This window comes from Diabrotica virgifera, chromosome 7 (genome assembly GCF_917563875.1).
Source record: "Diabrotica virgifera virgifera chromosome 7, PGI_DIABVI_V3a".
Classification (NCBI taxonomy): Eukaryota; Metazoa; Arthropoda; class Insecta; order Coleoptera; family Chrysomelidae; genus Diabrotica; species Diabrotica virgifera.
The window spans coordinates 90490212-90507291 of NC_065449.1; the positions used below are offsets into that span (position 1 = coordinate 90490212).

At 34.7% G+C, this 17080-nt stretch overlaps 1 protein-coding gene across 2 annotated transcripts in view; it reads left to right on the forward strand.

Annotated features, from left to right (window-relative positions):
• The window catches only part of LOC114329512 (15-hydroxyprostaglandin dehydrogenase [NAD(+)]), a 59113-nt gene extending 44957 nt beyond the window's left edge, over nt 1–14156 (forward strand). Inside the window, exons 4-6 of one of the 2 annotated variants that reach the window (XM_028278650.2) lie at nt 1822–2025; nt 8925–9049; nt 13806–14156. In XM_028278650.2, the coding sequence (XP_028134451.2) occupies nt 1822–2025; nt 8925–9049; nt 13806–13959 (483 nt within the window). In that variant the 3' untranslated portion in view covers nt 13960–14156. The remainder of the gene's footprint in view (nt 1–1821; nt 2026–8924; nt 9050–13805) is intronic. The other variant, XM_028278651.2, reaches the window with a different exon arrangement.
• The last annotated feature ends 2924 nt before the right edge of the window (nt 14157–17080 follow it).

The window sequence follows — 17080 nt, forward strand, 5'->3', positions numbered from 1 at the left end:
TCAACACTACTTTAATATCAGACTTCCATTTACTACAGACTCTCTAATTTACTCTGCCATTGGTACAATTTAACCAAACACTCCTTTTAATTCATAGAAATCAAATTTTCCACAGCACAGTTGAACTTACTTCAATTAGAATAGGAACATGTATAGATGGCTGCATAGATTCTGGCTATTTCTCATTATAAAAATCATTTCTTACTTCACGTTCATCTTACATATTCAAGGTACTTACTTAAATGTAATTATAGCCATAACTTTGTTGATGTTTGTTATTACTATGTAAATTTTCATTAAATATTTTACTAACAATTAGTTGGCTGTCGTAATACAGGGTAAATTCCACGTCACGTTGTCTATCTGTCTTTTGACACCTTTCAGAAACATCAATCATTTTGCAATCAGTTGCCATTAAGTCATTGAAATGTGATCAACTCAATTTGGATCCCACATGTTGGGAAACCTATATACCTTACCTTAGGGCATTATCCTGTTTGCCATGTGACCATCACAGGCCTTTTTATCGAAGTATGCACTTTTAAGGCATCTATATTATATGTAAAGGGTTTTTACCCAGATATTTTTCTTTTGTGGCTTAGCTAGCATCCAGTTTGTAAGTATAACCAACTTGCTCTAACCTTTGTCAAAATTTAAATAATAACTTTATATTCATTAAATCGGTTATACTTATTTTTAGATCGAACACTGATGATGATTTTTTATAAAAATCGAAAACGTTTTGTTGTGATGTAGCCCTTTTAAGGGATTTTTAATAAAAAAATTTTATACCTTTTACAAAGGATTTCTTTCCAATTTTGATTTTCAATATTTTGTATTTTTCAATTTATTTGTGGCTTATTTCCCATCAAAATAGTTAATTATCAGACAAACCTTTCAACAATAAAAATGTATGTAATATAATATTTGAGAGATAATGTGTATGTGTGTAATTTGAACTATACGATATTAAAAATGACTCATAGCACACGCCGCAGAAACAAGAGCCACCTGTCTGTAGTATCTATTCCTTTTTATTTCAAACTGTCAGCATTGTTTAGGAAAGACTATTTAAAAAATTCTTTTATAAACAATGGTCTTTAGGTCTCACTGTTCTTAAATAATAACATTACATCATTGTGACTGTATTGTGTGTCTTGTATTGTTCGCTTCCATTTGCTTACGTTTGTGTTTGGTGTTTTTTTTTTGGTAATTTTAATGAGTAGGTACTGTGCATATTTATAAATATATTTCATGTTATTTCAATTCTAACGGAGTTTATCTGTAAGTATACCGTATTTTATTAATTTTTACCATATTCTCCGGCTATCTCGGATTTTTGATAACCCGGATCGGTCGCGGTCCCGATTAATCCGAGTTATCGAGGTTCCACTGTACTTAGAAAGAACGCAGTAACATGAGTTTTTAGAGTAAATAAAATATATTTTGCCAATCTTATGTATAAATATGAATTCTATGATATTTATTATGTATATAAAGTAGAAAACAAAAAAAAAATTCTAAATAGTTTTCAACGGCTAGACATTTAAACAAAAACCGATTTTACTCAAATGTGATCTCTCTGCAGATACGGCGTTTTTCCTAAGGACGGCAGTATTGAAAACAAAGCCTTTCTCGTACCAATAGCATTTATGAACCCGAACTGGTTGGGCGAAATTTGACTTTCACATAGCTTGTAAATTCTCATATGGATAACATTTATGAATAATTTTTGGAGATGACGCTGAAGTTATTACATGATAATCGCTTAAGTTAACTTACCTATATTTTTATCCTTGTCAGAATTTAATTATTTTGTAGAAAGGTGCCGTCAATGTAATGCTTCTAGCTTACGAAACGTACCTTCCATCTTATAAGAGCGGAGCAGAAGGCCTTATTGTGAATACATCTTCAATAGCTGGAATTCAACCTTCAGGGCACTTGCCTATATATTGCAGTACGAAACACGCTGTAATAGGTTTAACAAGATCTTGGGGAGAGCCAGTATTTTACAATAAAAATAAGGTAAAATGTGTAAGGTGTTGAGAAAACTTTTGCCCAACACTGTTTGGCAAAGGTTTACTCAAACTTTTTTTGAGATTATACCGGATGGAAAAACAGAAATGTTTTTCTTATGTTAAGTTTAAGATACCCTTTAGAGAGAACAAGATACAAGGGTGTACCTACTCTCGAAAATAGGTTGTAGTCGTATGTTTTGTGAACATTTTTTTTTTTTATTTTCCCCAATGACTTTAAAAACAAAAATCCCTTCATACTTCCTGAAAGATATAGAAACTATGGTTATTGTTATCTAAAATTCCATAGACCCAAATAAAATAGCCCGCTTAATATTCAGCATCAAATCAAAGTGAAGATGATTTTTATTCAAAGTGAAGATGATTTACAACAAACAACAGTAAAATCCTTTATAAAAGGTATATATTTAAAATCCCTAAAAAGGGCTACATCACAATCACATAACTAGTTTTCGACTGGTTTACCAGTCATCATCAGTGCTTACCTAAAATGAATATAACCTGGTAAAATAATGCAAAGATTTTGAAATTTTGAATACGGTTAAGAAAAGTTGTAGGTTATACTCACGTGAAGTTTACATGCTAACCACCAAGATATAATATAACAAAAATATGAGGGTTACAGCCCTGTATAAGTAATCCATCAAGGAAACATAGGTTTAAAATGTTAATTTAAGCGTGGATGTTTGAAATATTTTTACTAATATGCCCCAGGTAACATCTGAGCTGTGACTTGACTTGTTCACATGGTGGAAGTGTGGCAGCAAGTGACAATGAAATGGAGAGGAACCTCCGAACGATGACAAGACAGAAATGACTGTTCCACAGGAAGTTGAAAAATTATCCACTGTGTACAGTGTATAGCTTGTTGAAATTAGAAATGATGTAACAACACACTCCATTGTGAAAATTATCATTTAAAATTCAGTAAAATAGATGTTGTAGTTAATACAACGTATGCTACACCAATTCAACATATTCGCCAGAAAATTTAACATGTTAATTTCCTCACAAAAGACAAAATGCATGGTTATAACAGCAGATCCAATAAGATGTAAATTGGAGCTGAAAGGTCAGATAATAGAACAAGTGATGGAGTTTAAACACCTGGGCATCACACTATCTAGCTCCGGAAGGCTCGAAACAGAAGATCAAGTGAATAGAGCAAACAGAGCCGCAGGTTGCCTGAATGGCACAATATGAAGAAATAAAAATATCGGAAAAGAAATGAAAGGCAGAATTTACAAAACAGTCATCAGACCAATAATGACATACGCGGCAAAAACACGACCCGACACAGAGAGGACAAAAAGATTGCTCGAAACAGCGGAGATGAAAACCCTTCGAAAAATTAATGGTAAGACTTTATGGGACAGAGCAAAAAGTACAGATATACGACGGAGATGCAAGGTGTATAACATTAATAACTGGGTAAGAAACAGAAGAATAGAATGGAATGACTACATAAGCCGAATGACAACAAATAGGATAGTCAGGACAGCGAGAGACGGTTCCCCAATAGGAAAACGATCAGTGGGAAGACCACGAAAACGGTGGAACGACAACTTACTAGAGGCACATTGAAAAAACAGACAGAGTCATGTCTATACAAAAAGAAGACGAAGAAGAAGAAGAAGAAGAAGAATCTTCAGCATACCTAGGCGATGTGGAGCTGACACAGTACGTTTAGTTTTTAATTAGATATACCACATTGAAGGAAGCGCTACAATTGGCAACATTGCTTATTATTCCACTATAATATCGTTGCGTACTCGTCCATCGGCAGATTCGAACAAATACTTTGAAGTTCTGAAATTACTAATTTACAAGGAGTAGGTAACGTAATACGATTTTTAAATTACCGGCAAATGGTTAAATAAAGCGGCTTCTCAAATTATTTAAACATTCATTTATCATCATCATCATTCAACCCGGATCTATCCACTGCTGGATATAGGTCTCCCTCAGTCTTCTCCATGTATTCCAGTTTTATGCTGTTTGCATCCAATTTTTGTCGATCCGTTTTATATCATCAGACCATCTTGTTGGCGGACGAACTCAACTCCGATATATGCTTCTTGTCTTGGTTGAAAGACTGAGAAGTTTTGTACACACTTGAATGAATGAAGAAAGTGAAAGAAGTATATTAAAGTGTGTAAATATATTTAATTTCCTTAGCTAAGCGCTTTCGACATATATGTGTCATCATCAGAGCTAATGGTCAAAGTATATAAAAAAAGTACCGGCTACTTCGGGTTGTAGGTGTTTGTATATTAAGAACATTAGTCTGCTGTGCAACTCCGGATGATGAAAGATTACTTTTCTTGGATTACTGGATTTTAATTAAAAATAATAAAACAGTAAGAACAACCACTTAGACGTTACAAACATATAAATTTTGGTCATGGTACCGAACAATTTTCGAGTGATGCGAGTAGTTGACTGACTGAGATCAGTATTGCGTACTGCCGGTATTACTTCTTGAGATCAAAGTGCCGACATGGAAGAGGTTTTACTGTCCCTCTTTATACTGTGATAGTATCACATAGAGTGATGAGCGCGTTTATAACCAGGAAAATAACGCAAAAGATGGAAAACATAATACATTGCGTAACAAAAAGAGATGAAACTAGTGGAGATGGAAATGATCGTTATAAACGTATAAATTAACATTAAATTACATAATTTCCCACCTTTAGACGTATTAGAGGAGTATGACAAGTGTCAGTGTGACAGTAGAATTTTATAAAATACTCCTGTCACAGAAGTCTAAAGGTGGGAAACTATGTAATGTAATGTTAATTTAGAAGTTTATAATATGATAAGTCGGATAATTATAATAAGTCGGAAATTGAAATTTATTAACGCAACAGCAAGTCACTTGCTGTTGCATTTAGTAAATTTCAATTTCCAACTTATCATCGACTTATTCCGTATGCTTTAAATGATGACGCACGGGTAAAGATTCCCGGACTCAACTGTACGTACCTTATTGAATGTGGAAAGCCGGCAGTAGGGTGTTTCGAAAAAAACTTTTTTTCTTATTTCAGATTGCTATAGTGCGCAAAAGTTGCCATTAGTATAGACTTGAAAAAACCACTAATTATTATTTTTTTATTAATTTGTCTTCCGGTCGCGCAATGCCATCGAAGTTAGCAAAAATTGTGATAAACCTTAATTTTTCATATTTTTTTTAAACAGGCCAGATGGTTTTAATTGCGTTCCTATACCATGAATTAACTACTAAAAGTATGTAAAATCAATATAAATGCACTTATTATACATTTGTTTCATATCTTCCGGTCGCGCAACATAAGACAAAATGAGTAAAATTAGTAGTTTTTGCAAAATTTCAAAGTTTACCTGTTTAGTACAATTTAATAATACGACTTTTAGAGATGCTATAGTTTAGTTCAATTACAATAATATATTTAAAATCCAAGCATATAAGATAAATTTTGATATTCAAGTGGAATTCGGTCGCGCAGCTTCGTCAAAAACAGCAGACTACTGAGAGGCGAGGCGAAAGTGTTGAATGCCATCGAAGCTCGCGCAGCCACAAATAGAGATACATGTGGGAAGACCTCTACAATGGAGTATTTGTCTTCTCCATTACAACGAACTGCCATTCTGCCACCTTTTCCAACCCTTAGATGGAAATTCAACAGGCACTAGAGGATATCCGGACCGATTGGAAAGGCCCTACCTGATTGTGAAAGACTACCAGTTGTTGATGATTTTAATCGTTGGCATCGCTGAGCGATGCAATAATGTGGTTCTAATATAGCCGTCTCTGGAACTGTGTCCACACACTTTACTTGAAGCTTCGGTCACTAGCTTAACGCATCTTTCAACTGCCTGTGTATAGCATGGCAAAGTAAATATATATCTATACTCATAACAAGCTTGAAGTCATTGCTCACATACTGTTTTATCTCTTCATTAGTCAATGTTCTTAGCAGTAGAGGGGAGTCAGTGTACTGGTGTTCCATTTGATAATTTCGTAATACTATTTAGATTCAAAGTTTAAGTTTGGTGGTTTAAAGATTCTGATAGAGTCACTTTCAGATATTGCTTGATTTTCCTTCATGATACGCCTAAAGCCCAGCTCTCGGACTTGGTTTCTGTCATTAGTTACCAGCTCTTCTGGTAAGTACCTTGAAGATTCAATGATTTTGTAATCATGTCTAGGCCCATCTGTGAATTTGTGGTTTATTTTTGTGGCAAACCACAGAGGCATATTATAACATTTGAGAATGAATGTGACAATCTCTCTCAGATTTTCAGAAGGGTTGGACACACTGATGTAGAAACGCAAAACTCGGTTTGCAGTAGTAAGCCACCTTGAATGTGACGTTGGGCTAGGATCACGTACCCACTACAAAGTCTTCTGAACAATGTCCTGACTTGATGACTTCTGATATCTCAAGCAAGTACAATTATTGGTGCTTGCTAAGAATACGCTTATCAACCTTTGGAATTTCACAATCAATAGGATTAAAATCAATAAGTGGTAGTCTTTCACAATCAGGTAGGACCTTTCCAATTGGTCCGAAATATCCTATTGGGTCTGTTGTATTTTCATCTAAGTGTTGGAAAAGGTGGTGGAATGGCAGTTCGTTGTAATGGAGAAGATAAATACTCCATTTTAGAGGTATTCCCACATGTATCTTTACTTGTGGCTGCGCGCGCTTCGCTGGCATTCGTCACTTTCGCCTCACCTCTCGGTAGTTTGTTTTCTTTGACGAAGCTGCGCGACCGAATAACAATTGAATATCAAAATTTATCTTATATGCTTGGATTTTAAATATATTATTGTAATTGAATTAAACTATACCATCTCTAAAAGTCGTATGATTAAATTGTACCAAACAGTCAAACTTCAAAATTTTGCAAAAATAACTAATTTTACTCATTTTGCATTATGTTGCGCGACCGGAAGATATGAAACAAATGTATAATAAGTGCATTTATATTGATTTTTTATACTTTTAGTAGTTAATTCATGGTATAGGAACGCAATTAAAACCATTTGGCCTGTTAAAAAAATATATGAAAAATTAAGGTTTTTCACAATTTTTGCTAACTTTGATGGCATTGCGCGACCGGAAGACAAATTAATAAAAAAATAATAATTAGTGCTTTTTTCAAGTCTATACCAATGGCAACTTTTGCGCACTATAGCGATCTGAAATAAAAAAAAAAGTGTTTTTCGAACCACCCTAGCCGGCAGTATTGGCATTTTAAGTCCCTATATCTAATCGAAAAGTAAACGTAGTGTATATTTAGCAGTAGGGGGAGAACACGCGATATTAGTTAAGTTCTCTTTCTTTATGTTTTTAAAGTTTAGTGGACTGTTGTTATTTTTTATTGTTAATTTATTATAGTTTCAGTTAAAATACACGTTAAAGAATAAAACTATCTATTTTCTCTGTTTTTAAAGATATCAGGTAAATTAAAAAACAACGTGTTCTCAAAACACACAACAAGGATTTAGTATAAACTATACGTCACGATTTTAATGTATACCCGTGCTTATATATTATAAGAGAAACCTTTCTTTTCTTCCAACTGGTATAAGCTCAAAAAAGAAGTTTGAGTAAAACAGTGCGTGTGCGTGTGAGGTGAGGAGCAAAATATGGAATAAAGAATAGGTCATTTTGGAATCAAATTTTTTTGGGCCTATTTCGGAATTTGTTTTCAAAATCGCCCATTCTCGAAAAAATGCCAACCGTTTGGAAGAAAAATTAATTTAAATAGTTTGGTATCTGAACTACATAATATATCGACGGTTGAAAGGTAAAAAGTGTGGGTTGTATCCCACAAATCAACTTTTTTCATGAAGAAAAAAAAACATTCCAATTAAGCAATTTTATAACGAATTAACCTAATAATTTTTTTCATTAATTTGTAGATCAATAGTTCATCTAGAAATTAATGGAAAAAATTAATAATCAATTACTTTTAATGGGAAATAAGCCACAAATTTACCAAAAAAATTATTTTATTATAAGTAAGATGTGGTTACCCATACTGAAAGAGGAAGTCAATAGAAAGAAAATACCACGATTAGTAATTCAATAACATATCGAGTTAGTACAAATTTTATATTTTAGTATTACTTGTTGTATATCCATGTATTATTAATATTATTTATAATTTAAACATATTAAAGTCAGAATTTGTTAATAGTTTTTTGAAAGTAAATTAAATGTAAGACCAAATACTTACGATGTCGGGATAGTACCACGAGGTTTTTTTCCTGGTTTTCCCTCGTGATTTACTATGGAATCTCTAACGCGAGAATTTTTTTGTCATCGTTGCATTTGGTTGTCTTTTTAAAGACATATTACATGCTATGATTTTTTTGTGACGGATATTCTTGAGTTGGGTATGGATTTCATGTAATCGAATGAACTATCCTTTAGTAAAGTCGTCCCAGGAACGCAACTCATAAATATTGGTATAATATACGTCTGAATTGCCAATATAAATGAGTCAGATTAAATAAATTATCAGAAGAATTTTTTTACTTAGCAACAACATTTTTGTTTATTTTAGTAGTATTTTGTATTTTGACAACGAAACCCGATTTGGGCTTCGAAACGTTAATAAAATTATTTTTTTGGTAAAATTGTGGCTTATTTCCCATTAAAAGTAATTGATTATAAAAGTGTCACAAGAAAATAACTTCAAAAAATTAATAGGTTAATTCCTGGTCATAAAATTACTTAAATGGAGCGTTTTTTCAACTTCCTGAAAAAAGTTAATTAGTGGGTTACAACCTTTTACCTTTCAACCGTCGATATAGTTATGTATTGTGAATATATTTTGTGGCTGAAGGTGATACAAGGAAATTGTTATAGAACAATTTTTCTTTGTTTTAAGGTTAGAGTGGTAGCAATGTGCCCTGGTGTTACACATACACCGCTAATTTCTGAAATTGATGGCAAAAGTTTAGGAGGCATATACGAAGATTGTAAAAGCGAGGTCGCTACATGGCCCACACAAGAGTAAGTTCTTTTTTAATCATTTTATGAAAATGTGGTACTACTACAAATTAGAAAGCTAAAAAAATTCATATTTTCAAAAAAAAATATCTCAGTTTCTTTATTAGACATGAACATATTTTTTTATCTTTCAATTAAAATTTTGATAGTTCTAATGAATCTTCTCCTTATTGTGCCGTCTTCTAACTAAGATTAGCGATCACTTCTTCTCTGTTTAACACTGAGGTTAGTCCAATCTCTGCTGTTCCTCACTCAAGATTTCATCTTTCTTCCCAAGCCTTTTCTTCCCTATACTCTTCCTTGCATGATGACGTGATGACGTGTAGCAGAGTATTTTTCGTTTTGAAATATGTGGCCCAGATATGATGTTTTTCTTATTTTAATTGTGTTCGTAAGCTTTCTGACATGTCCAATTCGTCTTAACATTTCTTCGTTTGAAACTTTTGCAGTCCAAGGAATTTTGTAGCCTATATAGGCACATTTCGAATGTCCCAATTTTTTTGCGGATTGGTTTTTCAGAGTCCAAGCTTCTACCCTACATAGTAGTACTCAATGTCTTTTTTTGTAAACATTGACTTATATTTTATAAATCATTTTCGAGCTATTTCTATTCTGACTTTTATCTTCTCAACTTAATCTAGGTGTGAGCTTATAATTGCTCCGAGATATTTATACTTGTCGACCCTCTCTAACGGCTTACCCTCTAATATCAAATGTATGTTGTCAACAGGGCTTTTCGAGATTATCATGTAATTACACTTTTATCTATATTCATTATTTTCATCTTATTGCTTTCTCTGTTAATGATTTCTAGGAGAATTTGTAAATCGTCTATATTTTCTGCCATGATTGCGGTATCTTCTGCAAATCTTATGTTATTAATGATGCTCCCTCCAATTCTTACACCTTCAGTTCGTTTCCATAGCCCCCTGAAATATTAGTTGGGAGCAAAGATTAAATTATTGTGGTGGCAGCACGCAACCCTGTCTGATTCCTCTTTGCATTTCTGCTTGGTTTGTCTAACTGTTTGACTATAGTATAGCTTTTTGCTTAAATTGAGATTCTTGAGATCTAGGTGTATGTGTTTCAGTATGACTTGACCATGTTGGAATCTGTTAAACGCTTTTTGGAAATTTAGGTGTATAACATATCAATGCGTTTTTATTATATTTCCTGCATTCTTATAATAGTACCGTCATTGCGCACATATTACTTATTATCCCATAAGTCGTATGTTTTTTAGAGAGTACCAAAATAAATGTGCCCGATTGCAGACACTAATTCTTAGGATTGGCACATCTGAAACAAAAAATTCCAATAGGATTACTTAAAGAAAGTGACATTAAAAGACAATCAACCAATTTTCGCATGCCAAAATTAATTACTCGACTATTTTTTCTAATACCATTTCTTATTATTAGAAGAATTTTTTACTAAGCAACAACATTTTTGTTTAATTTATTAATATTTTGTATTGTGACAACGACGTCCGAAGTGGAAGTCGATTTCGCTAATTTTAATTTTAATATTTTTTCTCAAAAGCGAAACAACTTAATCGTTCGAAATTCACATTAAATTAAACACAAAAATGCTAAGAGTGAAATGGCTTTGCTCTGTCAACATCTGTTTCCTCACCCACATAAATTAGTTATCATATCAGACCATTATGTCAACAAAGAATGCATCGAAATTGTGTTCTTAAAACTGCGAAAGTGAACGCCAGACCTAGTGATTTATTGACAGCTGGTCAAAGTAAAATAATCACAAACATATTTATCGTTTGTGGTTTTTTTCTTTAGGCACTACACAACACGTGAACGGTTCACACACACACCGACTCGACCCTCTCTGAGAGACCTAAGCGGAACACATTTTCGTTACAACAATAAAATTGCCGTTTGTTTTATTATATTTATTTTTAATTAAATTCCAGCAACTCACACATCGGAATATTGGTGACTCCCGCGAGTATTTTAAACCGCCGCGAAAATTTAAAAAAAAAGTTAGTGTTAATAATATATTTTTGCCGGTTAATAATATACAGCGAACATCGAAAATGACGGACGGTAATACCAGTGCCAACACCAGTGCTTCAATCGATCGGATTTCAGTTAAAATCCCACCTTTCTGGCCCAACGATCCTGAAATATGGTTCCTGCAAGTAGAAAACCAATTTACACTGGCAAATATAACAAGTGACGCAACCAAATTCAACTATATAGTTGTCAATTTAGACACAGCCTACATATTAGAAGTTAGGGACATCATTGTTTCACCACCAGCCACAGAGAGGTATGCAAAATTAAAATCAGAATTAATTAAGAGACTTAGTGCATCACAGCAACAAAAGATTAAAAGACTACTCGAGTATGAAGAACTGGGCGATCGAAGACCTTCGCAGTTCTTACGACATTTACAGTGTTTAGCAGGCACAACGGTACCAGAAAATATTGTAAGGTCTCTGTGGTTAGGTAAACTGCCAGCGTCTACACAGGCTATTCTAGCTACTCAAGCTAAAGCTAGTTTGGACGCAGTTGCCGAGCTACCTGACACAATATCTGAAGCGATAGCTCCTAGGGCCCAAATTTCAGAAGCTTCTAACGCTCTTGAAAGTACCATAGAGAAATTGACAGCCGAATTAACTGAAATGAAAATCCAGCTATCCAGCTTGTCAAATGCTCAAGCACAAGCTAACACATACCGTCGAAACCGCAGCAACTCAAGACGAAGACCATATCCTAGAGACAGTAGGTACAGTAGGGAACATAATAGTGACATATTATGTTGGTATCACTACCGTTTTGGTGACCAAGCTCAAAAGTGCTCTCCTCCGTGCAAACAACAGGGAAACGTCACGGGCAGTCGGTAAATGCGGCATCCGATGGAAGCCCAAAGTCTCGCCGCCTTTTCGTGACAGACACATTACAAAAAAAAACAGTTTTTAATCGACACCGGAGCCGATCTGTGCGTTTTCCCGCGAAAATATGTACGGGGTGCACGCGAAAAGACTTCATACGAACTATACGCGGCCAATGACACTAAAATCGCGACGTACGGCTATGTGAACTGACATTAAACATCGGACTACGGCGTGATCTTACGTGGCGATTCGTAGTGGCGGACATTTCAAAGCCCATTATCGGTGCTGATTTTCTTTCCCATTTCGCGCTCCTAGTGGACATTGCTAACCAGTGCTTAGTAGACAGTACGACAACACTTCGAACAAAGGAACTCGTTAAGGAGTGTTTCGACGGCAGCGTAAAGACTATCGCGGAAGCGTCGCGTTACCATGAACTGCTGCTACGATTTCCGGAAATCACGCGACCCGCCGGTATCGTGAAAGACATTCAACATCAAACCAAGCACCACATCGATACAACACCAGGTCCACCCGTTTTTTCGAAGCGTCGACGATTAGCACCTGACAAACTGCAATGGGCTAAAAAGGAGTTCGAAAATCTTCTACGACTAGGCATCATAAGACCATCGAAAAGTAACTGGTCTACTCCACTGCACATGGTCCCGAAGAAAGGTGAGGAATGGAGACCCTGCGGACATTATCGACGTCTCAACCAAAAAAACAGTTCCAGATCGATATCCAATTCCGCACATCGAAGATTTCGGTCAGGCGCTAGCTGGTAAGACAATTTTCTCTACAATAGATTTAGTGAGAGCATACAACCAGATACCAGTAGCCACCGAAGACATACCAAAAACCGCCGTTACCACACCATTTGGGCTGTACGAATACTTATATATGCCTTTTGGTTTACAAAACGCAGGACAGACATTCCAGCGTTTCATAGACGAGATTTTACGTGGTCTAGATTTCGCCTACGCCTACATCGATGACATTATCATTGCATCAGAATCCGAAGAGCAGCATATGTCGCATATGGAAGAGATTTTCAAAAGGCTCAAGCAGTTTGGCGTTGTGATAAATCCAGCGAAGTGTCAATTCAGACCTAGTGATTTATTGACAGCTGGTCAAAGCAAAAGAAACACAAACATATTTATCGTTTGTGGTTTTTTTCTTTAGTCACTACACAACACGTGAATGGTTCACACACACACACCGACTCGACCCTCTCCGAGAGACCTAAACGGAACACATTTTCGTTACAACAATAAAATTACCGTTTGTTTTATTATATTCATTTTTAATTAAATTCCAGCAACTCACCCATCGGAATAACCGTAAAAACCTAATAAACCACCTTACTTTAAAAAGAAAAAACCGGTTATAACCGGGACAAAAAACAACCAGTGAAACCGGTTATTGCTAAGTAAAAAAACCGGTTTTCCGGTTAAAACCGGTAGGTTTCTCCCATCCCTATAACGTAGGTTTTTGATTTTTCTTCTTCCTATCGTTGCTCCACCTAGCCATTTCTGAAAAACTTGACGCATTATGTGTTCACTACATAAAATTGAATAGGATAAGGGATATTATACATCCCTGTCGAGCTCCAGATATTTGTTTGAATATTTTGTGATAATATCCGCCCCAAATTTCTTGTTTCATATCCTGACACGGTTTTCATTATTTTTCCTGTCAAATCTCTGGTTTTTATCTTGGTTTTTCGACGAGGTGATACTGAATTATCGGATTATCTCTTGACGTCTGTTTAGTTTTTGGCGTGTTTTCATTTTACTCTTATTTTTTCTCTTATTTTTTTTTGTTCTGATATTTTAATTTTTAAAAAGTTTCTTTCCTTGTAAAATTTACATAGGCTAACTATAATAAATTATAATGTTTCAGCCCTGACGTATTAGCAAGACAAGCAATGGAAGTAGTTAAATATGCTCCACACGGTAGTATATGGGTAATAGAAGGAGGAGAACCTGCATACCAATATATACATCCTGACAAAAGTTCTATGAAGCATAATGTTATTTCTAGGTACTATAATTAAAACTATTATTTATATTCTAAATTTATTTCTGGTAATTTTGGCTTCCAAGAATAAAAAGAATTGTAGAAACTTTTAAAACTATAAATTTTTATGTAGGTTTAGATAGAGAGGAAAATGTTAAAATTGTTTTTGCTACACCGAGCTAAATTGTGATAAGGATTGTGATTTAATTGTTAATAAAACGCTTATTTCTAAAACATTTATTTTTTATTGTGCCCAGATTAAATGATAGATTTTATGTAGGGGAAGGACGTCGAAGATGACGCACCTAAGCAAAATACATTTTATTTAAGGGTAAAAAATATTTAAGCTAAGTTTGAATGCTACGAGCCTGTAATTTGGACATTTCTATAACCAATTTCTAGGATTATTTTTAAATTCAATAAAAGGAAGTATTTTTTATGCGGCTTTAAAAAAAACGCTTTTGCGCCATCTTACCTTCCACCGAGGGAAAGATAACGCACAGTGATGGTGAAGATGGCGCATGTAGGTATCTATATTAAAAGCGCAAGTGATATGAAAAGAAAATTTATTTTTTAATACTGAAAGTAAGAAAATGTAAACAAAGCTTTTTTAACATATTAAAAAAAGTCACAAATGTAGTTTTCGGGACTTTTGGCTCCACTGCATTCTTTATGCACCCATTGTCCACAACTTGTGCATCTGAACCATGTTTCCGTCTTTTTGCCGAAGTCTCCACATAATATGCAGATATCAGTTTCACCTCCCTCGTTGATTATGTCATCCAACTCATCGTCATTGCAAAGACCTTCTTCATCAAAATCGCTTTCTTCAGTATCGCTATCCTCCAAGATTTTTTTGTTTATTTTTTGTTTGATTATTTTTTGTACTTTGGCTTTCCCTTTATTTTTATTTAGTTTTAATCCTGCATCATTAACCAATACTTGTCTGGTTACTTTTTTCTTTCCTTCTTCCGAATTCGCCAGTTTTTCTTTTTTTTTATTCTCTTTTTATTCTAAGAATTCTTTTAAAGGGGTGCTTGTTAGAATTTCAGAATGTTGCTTTTGTCGTCCATATTTTCTTTTAATTCTTTTATTGGGCAAAGGAACTGGAGAAATAAGTGAAAGAGAAATATGTGGACGTTTGGTTATTTCATTTTGTTTTGTGGGGGTTGTGTGACGACTTTCAGGAGACTGTCGGCTGGTTGATGGACGTGGTAATTCTGGTTCTCTTATAGATGGTGTTATTATTAGTGGAGGTGTTCCCTGAGGTGCAGGTTCAGGAGAAACATCTCTATCCAAGCTATCATTGTTTAAATTATCAGCAGGAAAAAAGTCATCTTCTGTGAACTTATCAGAGTTTAACGGAAAAATTCCGCACGTTCCGAAACCAGAAACGGCCTTATCAATATTTGCCACCTGATCATATGCTAACTTAAAAATCTCGGCGACATCATATGGAGTAATTTTATCTTCAAACTCTGAGTTGCTGATCTTAGATTTTAGAAAGGAATTGCAATGGCGACCATACGCATATTTTAATGAAGAAAAAAATGACACATCAAGAGGTTGTAATTTGTGGGATGTGTGGGGTGGAATAATAACCATTATAATCCCATTCTCTTTGCAGTAATTATAAATATCCAGTGAAATATGGCTCGAGTGATTATCTAATACTAACAGCACGGGATTATCTGGACTAGACAGGACTTTTTTTTGGAAATGCTTCAGCCATAATAAAAACATAGACGTATTACTCCATCCATTATCCGTGCAGTTGTAAATCGAACCGCTTGGTCTATTTTTCTGAAGCTGTGGGCTCATCCTCTTCCTGGGAAATATAAATAATGGAGGTATGTAGTTACCGGAGGCACTGAACGCCATTATTACCGTGATATTCTTCCCTCGTTCCCACGAAGAAATGATTCCAAACTGCTTTACTCCTTTGGGTCCAAGTCTTTTACATGATTCTTTAGGAACCGTAGATATACCGGTTTCATCAACATTGTAAATGCGATCTGGCAGAAATTTATATTTTTCTTGCACTGTTTCCAACCTTTTTAAAAAAGCGGTCTACTTCTATTTTATTGAAGGCTGTTATTCTATTAATGCTTGTAGCTTCTGGCTTTCTCAAGGAAATTTGAGGATTTCGTTTTATAAATCCTAGATACCAGTCTTTTCCAGCCATTTGTTTATTCTTATTAAAATTGTGTTTAATTTCATTGCGTTCTGCATAAGCAAATGCCATGGTTCTCAGCTCTATGCAAGTGATACCAAAAAATAAATTGGCCAGCTTGAGAACATGATCTAGTATCTCCTTTTCATGATGTGCCGAAAACAATGGGGCTCTACCAAGAGACTCTGATTTGACTTCCTTTAATAAATTTTTAACCTTAAGTTTTCTCCTCAATGTAGCTTCTGGTATTGAAAATGCCCTTGCCACTTCCCGAATTTTACGACCATCTCTACAAATTGCATTCAATGCTGCATTAAGAGCTGCTGCAGAAAATGATCCTCTCTGTGTTTTTCGTATATATTTTCCCATTTCTAAAAAAGAAAAAGATGCCTCAAAATGCAAAATAGACACTAAATAATAAATATTCTATACTCCATTGTTATTTAAGGTAATGAACTGAAAAGGCAAAGATGACGCACTATAACAGCAAAGATGACGCAGTCTGCGTCAACTTAGCCTGTTCAGCATAACCTACAAAAAATGGTTATCAAAATTATCCATCATCAAATATTTAACAGATAAATCCTCGCTAACTGAAAATAAATATCACCTACTACCATGAATATGAAGAAAATCCAATGGAACCATTTTTAAACAACTTACCATTAATATTCGCAGTGTCAAAAATAACAAGAAATCAACGTGTATCGCGTTACTCTGCCTCACAGATACTAAACAGTACGAAAGCTGACCGATGAAGTTTTAAAGTAATAGTAGTTTCTAAAGGAGGGCGCCACGGGTATAAAAACTGAATTTAGTGAAGTACTTGATAAAATACAGAGGTGCGTCATCTTAGACGCTGCGTCATCTTCCCCGTCCTTCCCCTAAGAATTACACGACTCAGTTTTATGTCACCATATAATGACAAAGTACCGAAAGTAGTTTTAACCTAGTTAGATTGTAACGTAACTCTTTCAGGACGACA